The sequence below is a fragment of the Ambystoma mexicanum genome, chromosome 2p, assembly GCF_040938575.1.
Source record: "Ambystoma mexicanum isolate Mex_15411 chromosome 2p, UKY_AmexF1_1, whole genome shotgun sequence".
NCBI classification, from domain to species: Eukaryota; Metazoa; Chordata; class Amphibia; order Caudata; family Ambystomatidae; genus Ambystoma; species Ambystoma mexicanum.
In genome coordinates, this window is record NC_090923.1 from 99,501,237 (window position 1) to 99,523,296 (window position 22,060).

At 44.8% G+C, this 22,060-nt stretch overlaps 1 protein-coding gene across 3 annotated transcripts in view; it reads left to right on the forward strand.

Annotated features, from left to right (window-relative positions):
• Nucleotides 1–22,060, forward strand: part of NCKIPSD (NCK interacting protein with SH3 domain) — a 651,336-nt gene that overhangs the window by 372,913 nt on the left and 256,363 nt on the right. For all 3 annotated transcript variants that reach the window (XM_069643331.1, XM_069643334.1, XM_069643332.1), the window contains exon 7: nucleotides 7,554–7,640. In XM_069643331.1, the coding sequence (XP_069499432.1) occupies nucleotides 7,554–7,640 (87 nt within the window). The remainder of the gene's footprint in view (nucleotides 1–7,553; nucleotides 7,641–22,060) is intronic.

Here is a 22,060-nt window from a genome sequence, read left to right on the forward strand (position 1 = left end):
ATACTTGTCATCCATCCTATCGGGTTTAAATTCAGCTCATCCTTCAATTTGGCCAGATCGCCAACAAAATTAGAATGTTGTTGGACAAAGTCTTTTGTGTGGGCTCAAACACACTGGCTCAATAGCGTGTCGCCTCCTTCTTCCTCTGCATTCTTGAATGGGGCCAGAGTATAATATGACTCCAGAGGCAGGATATAGTTTTCCATCATCTGCTGTTTGGGTGCGGGTTTCACCTCTTTGACTACAGCACCCAATTCTTTGTCTCTTTTCTTTACCAATCCATCGCTGGACAGTTTGCCAAGTTTTCTTTTCTGTCTGTTATTGGATGGCCCAATTCTCTTGCTTCACAAAGGAATTTCTAACCTCACACTTTGCTAACACAAGCAGATCTCTTGAATGCCAAGGTAATCTTAATCACTTTCATAAACCTCATGGGCACACATCCCACCTTGTCCTACTATATGCAGTCTTGAACAAATCCCCATTTGCACCTGTCACTGGCCATTGGGGGGGGTCCTTATTTAGTGCAAATCTAAAACATTGATTGTAAAGTCATTGTCTGTCCCTAGGCATTATCTTCATTTATGCCCATAGGCACCCTTCTTTCACATGTACAGGGGGTGTTGTGAGTTCTCCGATAGACTGCACATAGCAGGAAAACAGAAGTATAGTTACAAATGCATGATCATTTGCAACATCCTCCATTAATTGACAACTAAAGCTATGAGGCCAGTGCCTTCCATGTGTATTTAGCATTAAGACATTATCCAGGCAGAGATGGGGTGTTTTTCTTTCTACAACCACCAGTGGATAAAAGAAACCCTGGCGAGCTATAGAGCCAGCGGTGGTAGGTCAAGTCTTGAGGTTTCGTCTTCATCACTATTCCCCCTAGACTGTCGACCACCGGCTGCCCTACATGTTGAGTAGCTCCTGGCATTAGAACCACCAAGACTAGTGCCCACCGTATTAGCTTGATCTGGAGCTCCACTGAAGGTACCTCCTGTAGATAAGTGAAGTAGGGGCCTTCAAACTATCCAATCAATAGAAATGATGCCACTGTGGGGTCTTAAATGCACTTTCCTTCGGGTAGTTGAGGAAATTGGCTCCCTAACCTGTACTTATTTTGTTTAAAATGTCCAGAGTCGTAATGCCTTCTCCGTTCAAGGTCCTCCTTTTTTGCCTGATTTCCTCCTTCTATATCTTTAGCAAGATGAGGTTAGCCCACCTGAGATTATAAGGATCAAAGCCTTCCTGTTCTGGGGAGGATCAGAAGCCAGCACTACTTAAATGGGAGGCTGTTTCATGCTTCAGTTTTCTTCTTATAGATCGACAACTTGAGTGGCCCGTTGGCTGTTCAGTGAAGACTTGCCATGAAGCCTTGCCATGAATCGCAGGCCTTTTGATCCAATGTTTGGGAGCTCACTACTGTCTTCATGGATACATTAGTTGGAATGTCGCGTCTTTGTTTGGAGTGTATTGTGAACCTGTAGGAGGCTGCCACTAACCTTTTGGTGTTGGTGAGCCATATTTGGTTGGCCTCACGCCTTCCTGCGTGCAAGGTGGGGGCCCAGGCACAAGTTAAATTTGAGAGCATGGAACTCACCCGTGGAGAGGCCAGGAATTGAAGATGGAAGCACCGGCTATGCTGATTTCCATCTCTCCTCATCTAGAGGGATAACCTTTAGTGCTTAGGCAATGCCAACCACACTGTCAATTTCCCTTCGTTTGCTGGATCCAGTGACCTGTCCCAGTCTGCAGCCTGGAAGGTGAAACATGGCAGATGAGCATTAGATATTTTCACATGCAAAATACTTGGTCGCCAGAGGGTCGGAAGCACCAATGAAAACACAGGGTTAAAGAAACTACTTTTGATATTGAACACCTTCTGCTGGATTAGACTGTTCTTCTATTAAGACAACCCTTTGCACAGATAAAGCAGGCCCCATTCCATCCCTCTGTTGATGGAGACACTGGTTTGGTACATGCACCACCAGAGTTTGCTTTCACTGGTTGATCTGTTAAGAACGGATAGGAGCGCTCTAGCAGGAAAACCTTTGACTAGGTTTTAAGCCTAGTACTCTAATCTCTTCTATTGGGCAGATGATGGCTCTCCCTAACATCTCACCCACACAGCGCTCTTCCACCTTCCCAGCCAGGTAAGGGGACCCGGGGTGCATCCAACACTCTCCCCCTGGCAGCCCCCCCCCTGTCCTGCCAGCACCCGGCTCCTCTTACCTGGCATTTGTTGCCTTGTTTCCCGGACCGCAGCCTACATATCCAGCCAGCTATGGGAATGAAGTGTGGCTCTGCTTGGCACCCTGCTTTTCTTTTCTAGGCTCGCCACATTTGGTGAGATTTTAATTCTCTCAAAAGGGTTGTGCGCTTGCTGCGCCTCATTATGTGAGCCAAAAATAAATTGCATGAGCACCCCAAATTACCAAAGGTCCCAATAGAGCTGTTCCTCTGGTTTTTAAGTCTGGCCCTATACATTACCACCGCTTCTACCTATTATGGTTACAGATGTAGAACGGGTGATTGCTTAATTAGATCCCAGGTCTCAAGGTTTCAAACCCCGCCCTCCAACCCCCCCCCCCCCATGAGGCTAGGGAGGTGAGCCCACTCTGCAATATCCCCACAAGGATTCATACAAAGAAAGAACCACTGTGATTTAAAAGAAGAACTTGACTATACCAAGATGAAAATGATGAATAACGATTGCAGAGGGCTTCAAGAAGTCATGCGAGAGAACGGGAGACGCTAAGCCGGGGAAGGCTCGCTGTGATGTCACAGGTTGGGATCTCTGCAGAGCCTGGGAGTTTCAAACATGCAGTGAAGCCAGAACCAAGGAACTAGACACACTGCCTTTTGACCACAGGAGAGAAGCTAAGCCGGGGAAGGCCCACTTCAGTGTCAACGTTGCGAACAGAGCAGACTAAAAACTCTGGGAAGCCGGGAGTTTTGAACTAGCTGTGAAGTCAGAATATAAGCAGACATGTGGCGTCTTGTCTACAGGGAAGGGAACCGAGCTGGAAGCAGTAGCGTTGCGACACCGATTCAGTGGTGGATTGGGGGGGTCCTGTTTAGCATGTCTATACCCCTGGGCATAGGAAACCGCAAAGCAAACCATATGCAGAGATACCAAGCACTCCTCAGAATGAGAAGCCAAACACATGAGGACCCAAGAGAGAGACTGTTGGCGAGTTGAAGGGGAAACCAGAGCCAAACGGAGACCTGGTGACATTATCCCTGAGGATAATCGGAAAAAAACCGGAACTGGGAAAGCGAACGTCCTAGGGAGGATAATGAAAATCATTATATGAACATTTATACTGGTCCCTGTCAGTATAATGGAAGTATGCCTTTGAGAAGAAGAGAAGTAAATTAACGTCATTACATGGACATTCATACTCGTCCCAGTCCGTATAATGAAAGTATAGCATTGAGAAGAAAATTGAATGCGAAACAAGATGGTGAAAAGACAGTGGTGAAGACAAGAGAAGAAAACTGGAATCATTATGAAACTATTCCTACTAGTCTTAGTAAAGATGCTGAAAAGAGACCGAGTTTGAAGCAAAACACTTTGCAAATAATCAAGACTCAAAATACTTTGAGAAAAGAAAGACAATGAGTCAGAGGTTGGATAACCATTCCCTGAGAGGAGAGACGAACAAAGATTGGAGTTGAACTCTAAAGAGAAAGTAACCAGCCAATGAAAGACCCTTGCAAGAAGAAAATTATCAGTTTAAAACCCTCTACATTGTCCACAAGGCGGGGCCTGGGTCCAAAATACCTTCCACTAACCCTCCCTTTGGAACAGCCTCCCGACCACCTTGAAACATGAGAACTATCTCCGGTTCTGGAAGCACCTCAAGACCTTCTTCGCTTCTGCCTTTGCCCCTCTTCTCCCCTGCTGAACTGTTTCTTTCTCTCTGCACCATGCACCTGGCCACCCTCTGTCCTTCGGGCCCAGGTACCTGCTCACCCTGCCACCCTCCTGCACTGCCTCCAGGCCACAACTGGCACTGGGATCTGTATCTGTACCCATACAGCCCCCATTCTTCTGCACTTATCAGATATACCCTATCTGACTAATCATGCACTTGCTGGCTGCACAACCATTTTTCACTGCACTTATTTAACTTATTATTTATTCTGTTCTCTCCTCTGTTTACTTTCCACGTCTCTGTCATGATGCCTACCCCCGGGGATCCAGACCAGGTCCAGCAACCCCAGAAGCAGGCATCAAGTTATTTTGGGCAACACCAAAAACCCCTGCTAGGGGCTGTTCGGGTGCGGTCCTGGCGCCTATGGCGCCAGGCTCATATGGAGAGTCAGTCCTGGCGCCATAGGTGCCAGGCTCATAGAGTAGAACTTACCTGATGCAGACCATGCTGCAAGAGCTCCAAGCCAAATGAGGCTTGGAGCTTGGAGGTTCTATTTTATCTAGGGACTATTTTTTTACTCGGGCGGGGCTCGGGAGGAATACTTACCTGGGACTACTTTGGAGGCTATTTAAACCACGCCCAAAGAGCAGCCCATGCGTCGTGTTATTCTGCATCCAGCAGCGTAACGCTCACCGTGCCTGCAGTCTGCATCCAGCCTTCTGCCACGCCCGCCTCAAGTTTGGAGCTCCTAGAAAAAGGGAGAAAGAAGGAGAAAAGGTTAGAACAAGAGCAATACCTTTGATCCTTATCTGAATTCCCGATCCATCCCGCCTTCGAGCTGGAAGAAAGAAGTTATTTTATGCGCATCGCCTCGCCTGCTGCAGCGCCTCGCTGAACTCACCGGCCTTTGCAGCATCTTCACATCCCACCGCATCCTCCTGTATGTTCCCGCTGCATTCTGGCAACTAAGGAGTAGACAAGAACAGCAAGGTGAGCCAAGGGAATACACAGAGGAATATTAGCAACCCCCCCATAGACTTACCTGATTTTACCACCGGGGTACTATTCCTCTTCACGGGTCGGCGCAGCTTCCACTGCATCTTCGCCGAACCCCAGCCCCTAAGGGGAAACAAAAGGACAGCAAGGTGAAACAAAGGGACAATCAAGGGGAACCCTCCTCACCACATTAGACTTACCTGATTTTACCGCCAGAGGTAGTATTCCCCGAGACTTCATACTTTCTCTCAGTGCCTGAATAAGGGAGAAAGCAACAGGTTACATATTGACATTATTTTATCGAACTGTGTTGGAAATACAAATCCTTACCAGAACATTACCGGTTGCCACGAGGAACTCTTAGCTAGGGTCAAGCTGCAATCTGCAAGGAATCGGACAAGAGTGAAAGTCAGGCATTTTGAACTCTTACGAACTACATACTTTTCGGAGTCCATATTGTTCTGGAACTCACCAATTCCTTCGAGCCAGTGAAGCAACTGGTTATCAACACGCCCCTGCGCTCAATGCAGGATGGAGAGCTCATCTTTCCAAACCATCAGGTGAAACTATAAGAGGGGACATCAAAGGTGATCCGTGGGGAGAACAGCCGGGGTGTGGGGGGGGGGGATTTACACTCAACTCCACGGGTGGTTAATTCCCTTTCTCCATTTGCAGAAGAATATTCCTACAGGCCAAGCAAACAAAGCTAGGTGGGCCAGTCCAGTCCGTCATCTCGGCCCTACGCGTCAAATTGGTGACCGCAGCTGTCCACTTCAGATCGACGCCTCTGTGGGAGCCAGGTGAGCGTAACATTCTCCCCCTGCCACACACTTTCCCCCTTTTCAATGCACTTGCGAGTTCCTAATGTCACTGGGCCTAGTAAGATCGTTATTTTTGTTCTCCCCTGTTCCCCTCCCTTTGCTTGGTCGCGCTCTGAAACACTTGTGAATGAGCGCGATATAAATAAAATATATCATATCAGTATCAAATAAAGAGAGATACAGAATGGAAAAGGCAGGAAAAGTAACCAAGTGTTAAAAAACTGTGTGACCTAATTAGGTTTCCAGGAAATATTTGACAATTACTTGTATTGTACATGTCACTTATATAGCGCCTTTTACTATTATTATAGTGTCAAAGCGCTGTTGGTGGGAACGCCCTCAGAGGACTGAGTGTTGGAGATCAAGAAATACGATTAGGATGTGTGTGCACATTTGGACAATAAGGCTTAGCATGGTTGGCCAGCCCCGGTAGAGACCAACCCATGCATTTAGGCATGTGGATGGGTGCTCCGATAAGCCGGTAGATTGCGTGAGTGCCAGAGACTCGCTATGTGTTCAGCGTGCCCGAATTCGTCATAGGTGTTCACTGCATTCTGATGTCAGAGGTGTTGAGGCGTAGTCTGGTGTAGGTATGCAGAAAATTGTGAACCGCACAACCACGCTTTGTCATAGTTGTTGCTGTATTCTGATGTGTGCGGATAGCCATGCCTGCAGCCAGTGTCCACCGGGGTGGTGCGTTACACATACCTAGCAGAATTCAGTGGTGATTTGTTGATTGTGCGTCCGCTCCGGAAAATGGCTACTTCATTCGAGTCTGCGATAAAACAGATAGCGACCGCAACAGTCTATGCTCCAACTATTTGCAACAAGGGGAGCACAGGTCATGGCCCACGTCCTCCCATGACAATTCCCGGCAGTGCATCCCATTCTGTCTGATTGCGATGGAGGGGATTCTGTTACACCACTGTGACTCCACCACTGCAAGTGCGATTTGCCTGTTTTCCCCATACATGCAATGTGCAGTGACTCTGTAATCATGTGGCATTACGTATATGAAGGGTTGGTGTTCAGCTAGAGGTGCTTGTGGGAAACCAGGGTACCGATTGGTGTATGATAGTGTGTGTGGTCCGGACCGCTGCGTAAGCGGCCGGTGCCGCCAGGTGCTGAGAGTTGAAGTAGCTTTGCGAAGAGCATGAACACAGAAGAAGGGAGCCTTTCTCCTGTCCTTAGTTGGTATCAATAGTGGCAGTGTCAGTTAGGTTAGTTGGGACAGTGGAGGATTATTTTTAAGACACGTCTCTGATGAGCACCTTAGTTCTGTTATGTATGGAACACCCCGTTGAATAGGGAGGGATGAGAATTTTTTATTCTTTTAATAAAACATACATCTTGAAATGTCGAACACGAGTCCGTGTCCTACACATACCCTAAAAGGTACCTGGAAAATACTGTGTCCTCTCTGATGGAACCCTGTGACTTGCACAATTCTGCTCCCTTCTGGAGCGGCCCTGCACAACGCAGTGGCTGTGCAATGCCGTATTATTTGAGGCTTGCATGTGAGAAGCAGGATCCCTGGTTCTGGCGAGCTCTTCAACTCCACCCGAACCATCTCCAACTAAGTGGAGCAGCATCTTTCCAATGTGGAATAAGCGACTGTGAGGTTGTGACCGGGGTATGGTCCTAGTGGGTGTTGCCCATACCCGAATGATATTGCTTCGGTACTTTTCCCTTGTGATGGATTTGACCTCTTTGTCGTAACAGTTGACCTGTGTGTTATGACCTCAAATTAACTATACTTAATAAAAACTGATTTGATTTATATTCTGCTTTGCCCAAAAATCCCTAAGGGATGTTCCGCTCTACCACACTAACATTTTGCCTTCTTTTCCAGACAGATGCAGATCCGGAGGTTTGCAAGAAAATGTGCAAGAAGAATGAATTTGAACCAGTCCAATCCTTGGTGTCTTATTATCAGATGGTAAGCGACTGCTCCATACCTTTGCCCGCTTCACCCCGCCATAAGCGGTTTGGCTATCTGGGGCCTTCTCTGCCTCTTTTGGCTACCGAGGGGGCCATTTTTGGCAACAATGAGAAGGTTGGTTTTTTCGGTATAACGTTCTTTCATCGCCTGGTGCAATTTTGATTGCCCTCCTCCCCCCCAGTACATTGTACTGAAAAAACGAATCGAAATATATAGGGCGGTTGGAAAAGTGTAAAAAGTGTGTGTGTATATATAAGGTTTGGGGGGGTCGGGAATAGGTAAACAATTGGGGATGGGGGGCTGAGAGAGGAACCCCTCCAAAAATCGTACTCATAAAAAAAAAAAAAAACATTGAAATTGCACCCGTCGATGAAATGACATGGAACCTTTTTTTCCATTAAATAGGCACGCTAGTCTGCTTAGGCTTTTTGTTGATTCATTAAAAGTTTTTTTTTTTCTTTTTTTCTTATGCAAAGTGAACTGCCGTGCTCTGTTTAGAGGCTGGATATATAATCGGGAGGGTGTGAGGCTGCTTCCGGGGGATTTTGCAAAGGCATTCAGTCCAGCGGCTTTTTTTAGTCGACATCAATCAAAAAATTGGAGATGAAATGTGCAAATGGATAACCAATTAGTTGGAAGGCGGGCTTTAGAAAGTATTCATTATTGTTGCAATCTTTTAAGTGGGGTGTACAGAAGTTCAATAGGATGGGGGAGTGACTGGGAAATGGTGAGGGCGGAGGTGCAGTTCATTTAAACTGTAATTGAAATAGCGATGACAGTGAATAGACAATAGTTCCATCTTTGGGGATCGGGGTCAAGCGGGTGTGATACGTTTCTTGCCTACTTGCCTACGAGTGATCTGACCATATAGCCGGATCCGCAGAAATCTCTAGGATCCATTGTAGATCCCTATTTTGATCTGAGCCCTTGCTTGTGTTCCATATGTTATGTTTTACCTACACTCCCTTGGACCTCTAAAATGATTAATTCTTACCATCGGCTTCAAGCGGTAAATCCGCTATGGTTCTCGATGGCCAAATTATAGAGGCTTTTCCGAATGGTGTTTGATTCTGGTAGTGCGTTAAATGCCTGAAAACACCTACCCATTAATTGACCCGCTTTCACTGAAGGCTTACGCTTTCAGGCAATCTTTATAATAAGTGTGGAAGCAAGGGATTCAATCTCTGGTGAAGACCTAGGGATTTAGCAGTCCAGTTAGGAAGGTCGAAATTTTAAGCTTCATCGGAGGCGCAGCCGTGGAGCTTCTCTGACGCAGGCTGACTCTGCCTCCCATACTATAGCCTACATCCCCTGCCTGTACTGCGTTGTATCCCCCATCTCCATAACCTGCAAAATCCTAATTTTAATGATCTATCCTGCTTTCCTTAACCTTATTATTCTACCATTTTAATGTGTCGACTGCTGGTCCGTTATCCCTAGCTTCGCAGCCATTATTGTATGTTCTGCCTATGATGTTCTTCGTGTAATGGAGCACCTGGAGAATGCCCTTGGCTGGTAGCGGTGCATGGTATAAATCCACATAGTGTGTGTGTATGTATATATATAATATATAATTTTTTTTTTTTTTTTTTAATTCCACCATATGTGCTTCCAATCTGTGTGTTCTAGGTAACCTCTTGGCCAGTGCTTTCGTGCCATTGGGCTAGTGTTCAAGCATTAGAAAAAATAATACAGAAATTAATGAGGTTACACAATTAATATAAAAGTACCTGTGCAGTCTTAGGATAAATTTGTGATTGCAAAATACATGAAACAAATTTCTTTTCAATTATTCTGCAAACATTTCTGAAAAGCTACTACCCATGTGCATCTCAGGGTTTTTAGCCTTCTGTCCACATAATGGCAAGGTTTAATATTTGGTGGCCGTGACACCAGTGGCCCCATGGTGCACTCGTCATTTAGATGGAGCATCTTGCACCGTACGCTTTTATGAACTATGAAAGAGTTCATGAGCGAGAGCTTAAGCTGGTGATTACCGTCTTGCAAACTGTATGACTGATTCTTCCTAGGTGATTAGATATGATTTGCTGGTTGCAGATGCTCCTGGTACACAGATTAGAAGCAGAATAGTGCACCAGGAGGACACCAAATCCTTGAAGAAGCACCTTTGTCTTTGGTCATGAGGAGGGCCCACACCTGTAAACCTGTATGACGTTGCACCATTGCATATTCATCTTAGGATATCTTGCAATTGGCAATGGATCTGGGCGGTGTTCTCCAGAGTGGGAGCTCTGATCCAGATTGAAAGGAAACCACTCTAGTGCATCCTCCATTCTCCAAGGGCACAACCTACCCCCTGCTTGCACTGTGCTCTTCCCTGGAACTCTACTCCAGAGAAAAGCTGTTTGGGACTCTAGCTCCTCATTTGTACTCCACCATTAAAACCAGCCTTTTGCAATTTTGTACAGTGGCCCCGTTGGATGGCTACTTGTACACAATATCATCCTCTTACAGAATGGTTAATGTGGAATTGCAGAAAATCCTTACACTGACAGAGAAACTTAAACTTTTTCTTAGGAAGGCACTTGTATATTTGGATGGATTGTTGTTTGATGGGCGATGCACAGCATTCTGTTGCTGAAATTTGACACTAGAGTATCGTACCTGCTGATTATGGTCTTCCAATAAATACCATCGGGAACAGATTCAGAATCGCATGCTCTGCTCCGTGTGTCAAAACCGTTGTGTGCAGCTTTCCGTGACATAAAGGCTGTGTATTAGTTTGCAGATCTAGAGACTTGTCCTTAGCCTCAAGCCCAGGGACCATATCTCTCCAGGACTGCAATCACTACACTGGCTCCCAGTGGCTGCAAGGATTAAGTTCAAAACCCTCTGCATTGTCCATAAGGCCTTCTGGGGCCTTGGGCCAAAATACCTGCAACTCTCTCTTCCTAAATATCTTCCTTCTCGAGCCCTTCGCTCATCCACCTCCAACCATCTCAGGGTCAGCCGCTTTTCCAAGCAACGAGCTGGGGGTAGATCTCTCGCTGCAGCAGGGGCTTCCCTCTGGAACAGCCTTCCTGCCTCCCTGAAACTTGAGGAGAACCATCTCTGGTTCCGGAAGCACCTCAAAACCTTCCTCTTTGCCTCCGCTTTCTCCCCATCTCTCCCCTGCTAAAATCACTGAACCTGCACTGAATCTGCAACTGGGCCACTCACCGATCTCGTGTCCTGGCCCAGCCTCTCTTCCTTGCACTGCCTCCCTGCACTACGGGACTGTCTCTGTATCCTACAGCCCCTTCTCCCGGCACTTACCCTACACTTGCCACCAGCTGGCCCTACTATTTATCTTGTATTCTACTAACCAGGTACTGCACTTCCCCTCTCCCCTTCCCCTGCACTTTTCCCAGTCCCCCTACCCTTGCACTTGCGCGATCTGAATGACACCTGGCCTAGTAGGATCGTTGTCCGTCTCCCCTTGCCCCCCCCTGCCTCGTCGCGCCTTGAAACACTTGTGTATAGGCGCGTTACAAATACCATATCATATCAGATTATAGTGTGAAATATGGAATTCTCACCAGACTTGGGCAGTATATTCTCCGAAGCATGCATCTTACAATGGTACTCCCACTGTGAACTCAATGGCTTCCTACTGAGTGGGTCACACTAAGGATTCTACAACCAAAGGAAGGTAAATCGATGTGTGTCCAATGCCAATACATCCAAGGAACACCGAGACTCTAGAGAGTCTTAAACAAATAACAGACCCTCAGTTCACTAACTGTAAATAAACCAATTTAATACACATCAATATAAAGAAATAATGCACCTCAAATGTTCATACAAAAGTATAAAATTTACAACAGACCATGAGTTCGCATATATGAAAAACCGTAAAAGCATGAAAACAAATATCTCACCACTTCGTATTGTGCCTATAAATGATCTCCTAAACTTCGTTGATACGCTCCTGCCTTCACGTCCCCTCCAAACTCACACCTACAATACCAACATCACTAAACAATCCTTTCCTAAACACACCTATCTTATGGATCAAACAATTTGCCACAAAACCCACATCTAATCAACCTTGCTCACTCCAACACAGAAATGATTGACAAGGCTCTAGATTCCTGCGAGCCCACTCGCCACCTAACCCCAAAACCACCACCATGACCAAAGATCTTACCACAACAACTAATACAGCTGACCTCCCCAAGTTTATAGCGAACAAGGCCACCTCGGCCAGAAAGAATACTTCCCTAACAAAATGCAGTCACAACAAAGCCACCTCACCCATTAAGGGCGCACTCATCAACGCTAGATCCCTACCAGCGCATGCCTTAGATATCGCCGACTACATAACGTCTCAGGATCCTGACATCTCAGCAATCAAAGAGACCTAGCTCCATGCTTTCACCATAAAGAAAGGCAACCAGGGTATCAATCAGAACCTCTACCCACCTTTTATGCACGAGGAACAATCGTGACCTAACATTAGAGAAAACCCATCACCAATGCCACGACCAACGCTCACACAGACCCCACTGTGTTAGTGGAACTCTCCAACCAGACCCTACTCAGTGCATGCCATAAATACAATCGCTAAAATTGCATAAGGCTAAACCTTGTGCGCACTTGAACTCTTGGTTTACGCTGCACCTCAGATCCCTACAACTTCCGTGTAGCATCCCTCAACTACAAAGAAGCGAGCCCACAGTAAAAAAAAGCCAAATTGAGCACCAAAGAACTCTTCAATATACTCAGTTAGAATCCCCCACTGCACCACCCGACACATGTACCAAAGACACCACTTGGTGCACCAACATTCAGAAAGCGCTTCTGGATAAAATAACTATGCTTCAAGGTAAAATGGAATCCAAAAAATGAGTCTTCCTAATGCCATATCCCAGCCTTTTCCATTTGCTCCACACCTGAATAACCACAAACTATTTAACTTCTCTCCACCAAAGATGTAGAGGACATAATCTCTAAATTAAATCCGCCAAGATGCCACGGAGACATCTGCCCTGCCCCATCATCAAAGAGGCAGTCAAGGAATTGGCTCCTTTTATCACCACCATAATTAACGCCTCATTCAATACAAGCATAGTCCCCAACAACTTAAAAGATGCTTGCGTTCTTCCATTACTTAAGAAACCAACCTACGACCCCAATATCCCTACCAATTATAGACCTATCACCACGGTCCCTTCTCTATAGAAAATCCTGGATAGAGCGGCCTACATGCAGATTCAGGAGCATTTAGAAACAAATAACGTACTCGGTGTCATGCAATAAGGCTTTAGACGAAGACACGGTACGGAAACAGCCATGATTGACCTTAAAACACTAATAGAATTAAAAGACAATGGCAAACTCGCTGTCCTCTTACTGCTAGATTTTTTGGCGGCATTCAACTTAGTAAACCACAAAGTCCTATGTAACCACTGAAGCACACTTCTCCGATAGTCATTCCTTAACAGATCAATGAGGGTTTTCTCATTTTCAGACTCTGCCGAGCCTGCACCAGTCACATGCAGAGTCCCCAAAGGTTTATGCATGTCTCCAACCCTATACAATGTGTTCACAAAGTCTCTCTTCGATGACCTTGACTATCTGGGCGTCACATACATTAATTACGCGGATGACACCCCGATACTCATCCCATCACCGGAGACTGCAAAAAGGATTCTAAAGCACTTAATGGCATCTACCTTGTCATACAGGCTTGGATGGATAAGCACGGACTCTGTCTTAAAGACGATAAAACAGAGCTACTTCCCCTAGGATCCCAACATAAACTCAACCAGTTAGATGCAAAGTTTGACGCCTTCAATATAGACGGCAACCCCATCAGGGTCTCCAAGGATGTGAAAAGCCTTGGCATCTATATTGACTCCTCCCTAACCTTAGGCAGACAAATAAATGCAATAGCATCCTCGACGGCCTAGACATGCAAATTAATCACTGCATGTAGGCATTTCTTAACCACAACCAACTGCACGGCTATAACTAGAGCTCTAGTTATATCAAAATTAGACTACTGCAATGCGCTGTATCTAGGGACCTGTCACCAGAACATAAAGATGCAAGTGCTACAAAACAACGCCATCAGGGCAGCGCTGAATATCCCCAGAGCCCAACACATCTCTGAAGCCAGACGGAACTTGAACGGGCTATCTATCAATCAAATAATTGCTTTTAAAGCCCTATCACTTAGGAACCTTGCGCCTAGATAACTGTCCAACAAATTCTCGCGTAACATTTCAGATCGCCCATCCAGATCTGCCCAAGCACCCTGCCGTAAGATCCCTAGGTTTAAGCTACAGATAGCAGGAGGTAGCAGCTTTCCTGTGGTAACTGCTAAATTGTGGAACACACTACCTACATCAAGAATATAACATTCCTACAACTCGTTCAGAAGTAATGTAAAAAACTGGCTCTTGGCTCAAGAGCCCTAGTTTTGGCCTCTCTGCTAGCCCCGGTTTCACATTGCTAACACATAATGTCTGGTCTAATCTGCGTGCTAACTTAGCAAACTATAAGAAACTGTGCAGCTTGTGTGTAACATGTAACCTACCTAATGTAAGAAATGCATGCAGATGCCTCAGAGCTTGGTGCGCTTTACAAACAAATAAAATAAAAATATACTAGTAGCCCAACTTGTACACATTTCTGCTTTATCAGCTCTAATATTCTCGACATTCATCGGGGGCACTTAGAACATCCTAGGTGTAACATATGGTGAATTCTTTTTCTTAGTTAATTCTCTCCCTGGTTTCTTGGAGGGATTCCCTGTTAGGGATAAAAAGACACACATGTCTAAAATTAGACACTTTGCTTCACTTAGTCTTATAATTATACCTATCATATGGACCCTCTCCCCACGGGTTCCATAGTACAGCCATATTAAGTGTACCTTGGCAGGACTCTTAAGTTTCCTCGCTATTTTTGTATGAACATTGGAGGTGTTTCTTTATATTGATGTGTATTGGTTTATTCAGAGTTATCAAACTGAGGGTCTGTTATTTGTTTAAGACTCTTTAGATTCCCGGTGTTCCTTGGATGTATTGCCATTGGACACACATCGATATACCTTCCTTTGGTTATAGAATCCTATTCTCAGAAACGGGTATCTGCCAGAGCCCTCAAATCTCTGAGTGGTCCCTCAACTATCAAGACTGTTGGATGTAGATAATATTTTCACCCAGTGCTATTTCCATATTTGCCAGTCACTGAAAGATTCGGAAGTCATACTTTTGTTTTTTGAAAAAACATTTACATGTTTTTCTGCAGGTAATTTCTGCAAGATGTATTTTTGACATCTGTGAATTATGCGATCAATAGTTCAGTGAGCCCCTGCTTTGCCTGCCTCAGTGGGAAGCTGGTTTTTTCCACTTACAGTTTAAGATGTGGTTAGCAATCTATGAGGCTCAATGAACCTGAAATAGGGTTTGGATCATGGATTCAAATTGCCATTATGTGATTGGAGGAGCTGGGAGCACGGAAGAGGGGTGGAGAAGGAGGGGGGGTGGCTGGGTTGTTTCATGGTAACTTCCTCTGTTGAGGATACTGGACTTAAAGACCCATCATGAGACAGTTGATTATGCAGTATTTTTCAAATGTGTGATCTTCATTAATTTTCATAAACTCTGAAGTACCTCTTAACTACAGATACCTTTTCTACAATAGCAAGTGAAGATTTTTCATGACAAAATACCTATCTAGATTACATTTTTTTAAATTTAAATTCATTGACCCTTGTGATGAATCCCTAGATGTCGTTGCTTCTCCCGTTGGAGCCCCTTCCCATTAGGCCAGGGAGGCGAGGCCCCTACCTGATAGTCCCCCGGGGGGAGAGGGTGGGGGGGGGAGTACTTTGCAGGTGGATCTCATGGGGAGGGAAGCCCACTATGGGATGAGTGATGATTCAGGGAGAACATTGTATCCCCAAAGCCCCCTAACCAGCCTTCCTCAACCCCTACAACTCCATTCATAGTGTCCCTATCTGTTTCCTTAAAACCAGTAAGGTAGGGAATACTGAGACGAGGAAGAGGCCAACAGACTCGCCCGGAATCATCAAGATGGATCTAGGGAAAGACCACTGTTGGGGACATGAACCAGGAAGTTCGGGCATCCACACTGGGTCAACTGTGTTAAAGCCAGCCGATCTCCACGAAGATTGGAGCAACAGCGAGAGGTCAGCCATAAGGAGCAAGGTGTGCCGGACTTGCTTATGAGCACGGCACAGAGGCGCGATGTATGCAGGAGAGAAATGGGGCACGATCGGGAAACGGGGCCATGACGACGCCAAGAAGATACCGGGTCTTGGAGTGTGCCAAGAGACATTGCCATTGACGGGGTCTGAGACCCTAAGAAGCAGCATAATTGCCTGCCCAATGACCAAAGCTGGAAAGCCACCGTAAACCCTAAAAGCCTATGAAGCAGGAAACTGGGTCAGGGACCCCAATTGAAGTATGAAACAAAATGCATCCTTGTGCCATCTTACTCGTGTCAGTACCAGACAGGTTAGTGAACCTGCTATTACATTTATGCGAAAGAGCACCCTGAGAAACCAGAGCACGGTTAGTGGGAAGGGAGACATTGCCCCACCAATGGTCATGTTTTTGAGAAACTTTAGAAAGGTTAGGGGCATAGGGGCATCCCCCTAACACTGTGAAAATACAATTTTTTTTTATTTTATATGCCTTATTGGAGACTCAATCCAAGGAACTTTTTTTGAGACTTTTGGTTTTACCCCTTAAAGAGAGCATGTAATTTGTATTGCACAGTAGTGAACTTTGGCCATCATTCAGAAGAAAGAAACAATTCTTCCAGATTAAGACAACCACCTTTGTTGGTTGTTTGATTATATAGTGTGAGGGTTGGAAATAGGTTTTTTGCCATTTTTTGGTTTAGACTGACATCCCGGCGCATTCCTTAGAATTCGTTGAGGCAGGGAAACCCCTCTTAGAACTAAGGCCAGACAGGGTTTTCTTTTTTTATTTGATCACCAATAAAAGTCTATAGCCTGAAACGTGCCTCCTGTGTGACAGTCTCCTCCTCGCTCCACAAAAGAACACACTGTGATGCATTAAATCTCTACTTCCCTTTAACACACATAAAAAACAAGGAAACTTGTAAATTGTTAAAGAAAATATAATCTCCCGGTAATGTTGCCTGGCCGCTCTATTATCCCTTCATGCATTTTATATTGTGAGTCAGTTAACTATTCCCCTTAGATAAATCTCTGGATACTGACATAAGCGTGTAGGTGCTTTATCATAGCAGACTTTTAATGTACTCCATATTTTATTTCAGTTAAGGTGAAATGGTGATTTTCTTCTCCTGAGCATGCATCCTATCTGTGTTATTTGACCACTGTGTGGTTGGGGAAACACTAGGAGTCGTATGTGCATGCTATTTGCATTGGGTTGCATATATTGTACTTCGCGCTGTCCCCAGCCCACAGTACATGTCGTAACACTGTCATGTTATGAGTTGGGCTGGAATGTGTTGCCCCACACATTAGCTGCTTGCTGTCTCCTTGGCTGTGCAGGAGGTGGGATGCCATGCAATAGTCATCTCTTACCTTTAACCACTTGACTATCTTTATAAGACGTTGTCGGTCTACCGGACTCCCATGCCAGAGATGAGTGTCCAGTGCCTTTCATAGCATGAATCCAGTGAACAACCAGGCAGGGACATGCATGCTTCATAACAATCCATGACCCTGTCAGTGCACTCTGCATGCGTGTCAAAATCTCTTTAAAAAACACCAGGCGAGACAGGTTTCCTGCTCTTCTGACGTCTTCTGCAGCCACCTTGGAAGCCCTGGTTTGTCACATGGAGTGCCCATGGGGATCCCCAGAATTGCTGGCATCTTTGCTAGACATTGTAATCCTCCAAGTTCCCACCACTATCCTGTTTTCTATGAAGTTTTCTTCAGTGGCATGAGAACTCCCCACTTGGAGAGCCCTAATGGTCAGAAATGGTTCTCTTGACATCAAGTGGTACAACATGATTTGCAAACAGCAATTTCATTAGTAGTAACGCAAAAGGCCTGACCACCGAGAACGGCCTGGTCAGAAGCTCCAGGTTTTCATATTCCGGCTCAGGACTGAATAGCAAATAATCCGGATGCAAACACCCCTACTAGCCCGAGAATCAGCAGGACGCAATCAGGAAGATGCTCCCTTATTCTTGCTTTCCACCGAAACCTTCAGAACAGATTGCCCAATTGGTGGCAACATTGTACTTCAGACTAGTGATTGTTTACCTTCTTTGTTGAAGTTACCTACTGATGACCTCCTTACATTAATGAATGCCTCTTCATAAGCATTAGTGAAGAGCTTGCATACCACAGTGACGTTAAAGGCAAAATAACTACCTCCTCCCCTCTTTCCATTGGTTTAAAGAAAATGTACTGTTCTCATGTCTAAAACATGAATGGAACTTCCTTCATTGTTATTATGCGGATTTACACAGCTAAGTATGATACTCCTTTATGGTATACTAAGGACCTTAAGATTGACCATTAAATGTGTTCTGTCTCTCTTGCTTTAATAAAGGCATTGTTTATATTCAATAATTATACCAGGATAGAATACCTATCCCGTGTCACTCTCTAGAAACTAGACATTACCTCGAAGACACCTGCACACTAAATTAATGAATGCTACCCTAATTGAGATTCTTGCTCTTATGTCAAAAACAATTTCCGACTAGCTTCTCTGAAATCCACTTAAATTAAAGCCTCCATTATTTATAAACCTATGGTTCAAAAGAAAATTCCGGACGATAAATCAAAGGCTGAATTGGCCTGGGAAATGCATGGTGATTTTAGCAGATCCACTGAGCTTTTGGAAAATATTTGGTGTATAATTTTCTGCATTTGCATGGCTGCGAATGTCACTCAGTTCATGGGTTTTTACCCTTTAATGGATCTTCAGATTCTGCGCTACATCCTTAGATATCTTAGGTAATTAAACGCTCAAGGGGCATCTTTTAAACACATGATTTTTTTTATTGCATTGTAACTCTGTTTTGGGAAAGAATATGGGAGATTTTCAAATTTCCTGCACCCTTGCCATTATATAACATCTTTATCACCTCCTTGGGTATAACTATCTCGCTCATATAAAATCTCATGCTCATTTGAACTATTTATTGCCCTTTCTGTACACATGATCACTTAGCATTGGAAAGATACACATTGTTTACAAATTGATGAATGGTGGAATTTGGTTTGTTCTACTCACCAAATTGAATCTGGTGCAACAAAGCCAAATAATCAAATTTCAAATTAGATGGGCACCCTTCATTGAATTTCTTAATCATAATCCTCCTACTGATGGTGTAAAGCGTTTTCAACCTAATTCGAATTTTAGTAAACCACCATAAATTGATCATTATTACATTGTCTCCCCTCCCCTTCCTTGTTTCTGTTATTATTTATTTAATGAGTGTGTTAAAATGTATACCATATTTAAGTCTTTAACAGTTTTTAACCTTTCGGTTACTATGTGCATTTGTCAACTGTATTTCTGAATATCTCAGATTAATAAACTAAAATGAAGAGCCTACAATGGACAGTCTTTAAAACTAGCAGAAAATCAAATCCCAAAATCTTGACTCAACAATGGTCCTAAAGTCCCTCCTTGCAAAATGGAAGATGATACCATCAAGTATGTTGCTTAGACAGGTGAATGAAACAAGGAACCAATTACTTGTTGTGCAGCCCTACAAGAAGGGTTTTAATCAGTGTATTAAAGCATCCCCTGGGTAAGATTACTTTGCCGTTCCACAAACCTTAAATGTCAGCCTACTGGAACAAGACATGCTAAAAGGGAGGACACCTTCGGCAGCAACAAAGAAGCACGCCCGCTTTCCCAAAACTATGATTCCAACCATAATTTCCCTATCACAGGGCACCCAGCTAGGTGGAAGTATTTCAGACCCATTTCACTCCTCGCTACCAACATGTGGGTAATGAAGGCAATGTCCCAGATATTGACACCTCACTTGATCTTTACTGGATGTGTGCGTTTCATCTACGAGATGCCATTTCAGTAGCAAGGAATCGGTGAAGGTTTGTCGGATTTATGGGAAAATAGCAGTATAACAGTAAAGTAACAGGGTCTTGTATTTTTGTCCCAAGGCATCCCCTCGGGTTGCATGGCAGCAGTAGCAGGCTTTTAAAAGTATATTCGTCTAGCCAGATATAGACTTCTGACCCATCAAATGAATTTCCTTTCATATGGCACATCAGGATTTCCACTATTACACAAGGCCTTTCAGTAGCCAAGCCTTGCAGGTAAAACTAGCCACCTCCACGTGGTATGCAAAACACCCTTTATTTGGGAGGGTTTGTAGAAGCAGGGTCCGCAAGAGTATATCTCCTGGCTGTACTCTAGACCAACAGGTGAACAATACAGACAGTGTCCATTGCTTCTTGTATCAATGTTCTTTCATTCTCTTTGTTCTTTATCAATGGTTGTTCAGAAGGCCTTTACAAGACTAGCTGCAGGAGTGGTGGCCATAAAAGACAAACCCCAGGGAGGAGCAAGTGTAGTGGAGGCTTTGTTGAACTCTGGGGGTGCAAGAAAAAATACAAATGGACTGCCTTTCCACAAGCTGCTTCCAAGTGAGCTCTGGACGAGCACTTCCCTGGAAGGCGGTGGAAGCATCTATAGGCCATCTGAAGGCGATATAATAAAACAATTCAATAATTGCCTAATTAACATATTGGATGTGAGGGTAGTTCATCTGGCCCATAACACATTTCTTCCACAGGATGAAAACATTAGTGTTGCCACAATTTAGCATTTGCCGACCCTCAGCCTATGGGTCCTGCAGCAAAAGCAAATGTTACCTCTCCCTGAAGGCTCCTTCCTGAACCTGATGGAAATTGTCTTGGGCTTTCTGATTGACTCTGTCTATTGTGACCCCTTCACTATTGAGTGTTGAAAATAACATTTCTTGCCACAATCTGACTTTTCCTGACTTTTCAGAAGACCCTGACTGTCTCCCAAGAGTCGGTGCACCAAAAATGAAATTCCCCCCCAGCAAGACCAATGACCCTTCAACCGCTTTGTGATATGCTGCCATCAAAAGACATCTTAGGCTTTTTGATTGGCTCACAGAGGATTAGGTTTCATGCTCCCTATCCCCTTAATCGGTTTGTCTAGCCTACGCATCCATAATCGCGTGCCAGCAGTTACAATGGGTGACTCCAGTTCTATTAAGGGATTAAGGTAGGAGGAAAGGTATGAAGCGCAACAAATTGAGTGAAGTGTCAGGATGCATCTTCCAAGCCAGTGTCTGGCTAACCTACAAGATTTCACAAGATGTCGTCTGAACTTTGATGAAATGCTCCACCTTGGCCAGACTCAATGAAGACATGGCAGCTCTGTGGTGTTCTCAAGGGAAGTGCATACATAGAAAAGGAGCAGCCTCCTCTCATCCCTTCTGCTTTGCTGCTATTCGGCTCACTGGTAAGTGCCACCACTCTTGTTCTGCCTGTATAGGTGTGTTTCTTGTTGCCTTATTCTTCAGTCACCATGCTCTCCATCCCCCCTGTTCCAAGATTACATTGCAGCAGTGAAATTCAGGTTACGAGCCTTGCATGAGTAACTTCTTTCCCCGATTAAGGACTCTCCGATTACTGCTGTGTTCACTGAGTTTGGCTTACTCAGCCTAGGAATTGTTGTAAAAAGGTTCTTCTTAATGGGATGCAAGATTTCATCAAGAAGCCTATAGCTCACCTGGCTGTCCATCGGTGCCTGGGGTCTTCCCTTTTTTCTACTGTGAGGTAGTGAGAGTAACTCCAAACTTTCTTCCCACCCCACGCCCCCACTCCAGAATCTCACAGCGATAGCAGAATCCTGGAGAAGGCTGTTGTTCAGGCATGACCATCTGGAAAAGGTGAAGAGCCCTAAAGTTTTTTTAATAGAAATTATAAAAGTGATCTACAATCTTGTCTTATTTTTAGGAAGACCTCCAGCTGGTTTTATTTTTTTTTTAAACTTTTTTTTGTTTTTTTACATAACAATAATGCAACATCGTTGCACAGGCTGCAACTAAAGATCTATTCCCGCTTCACCCTCTCGACTCCATCCCCCTAAACCCGACAGCAGCCCAAGTCCACAAATATTGCATACATTTTATGTTCAGCAAATGACGTTAGCGTAATGTCTGTCTTCAGGAGCCGGGATCAGGGGATGAGTTCTGTGATGAAGGTGGGCTCGTGGTGGACATCAGGAATGCAACGTAGGGGGCCCCAGATGTCTGGGGGCCGGGTGTGGAGCAGTAGCAGTTTTATGAAACATGTTTCAACATCCTGACTGTAGGGCACATCTTTTAGCCAGCATTGCAGTTTAGGAGGGGGGGATCCACGTCCCCAAGTCATTACCACCCTCCTTCGCCCTAGAACCAGCAGTAACCCTGCCAGT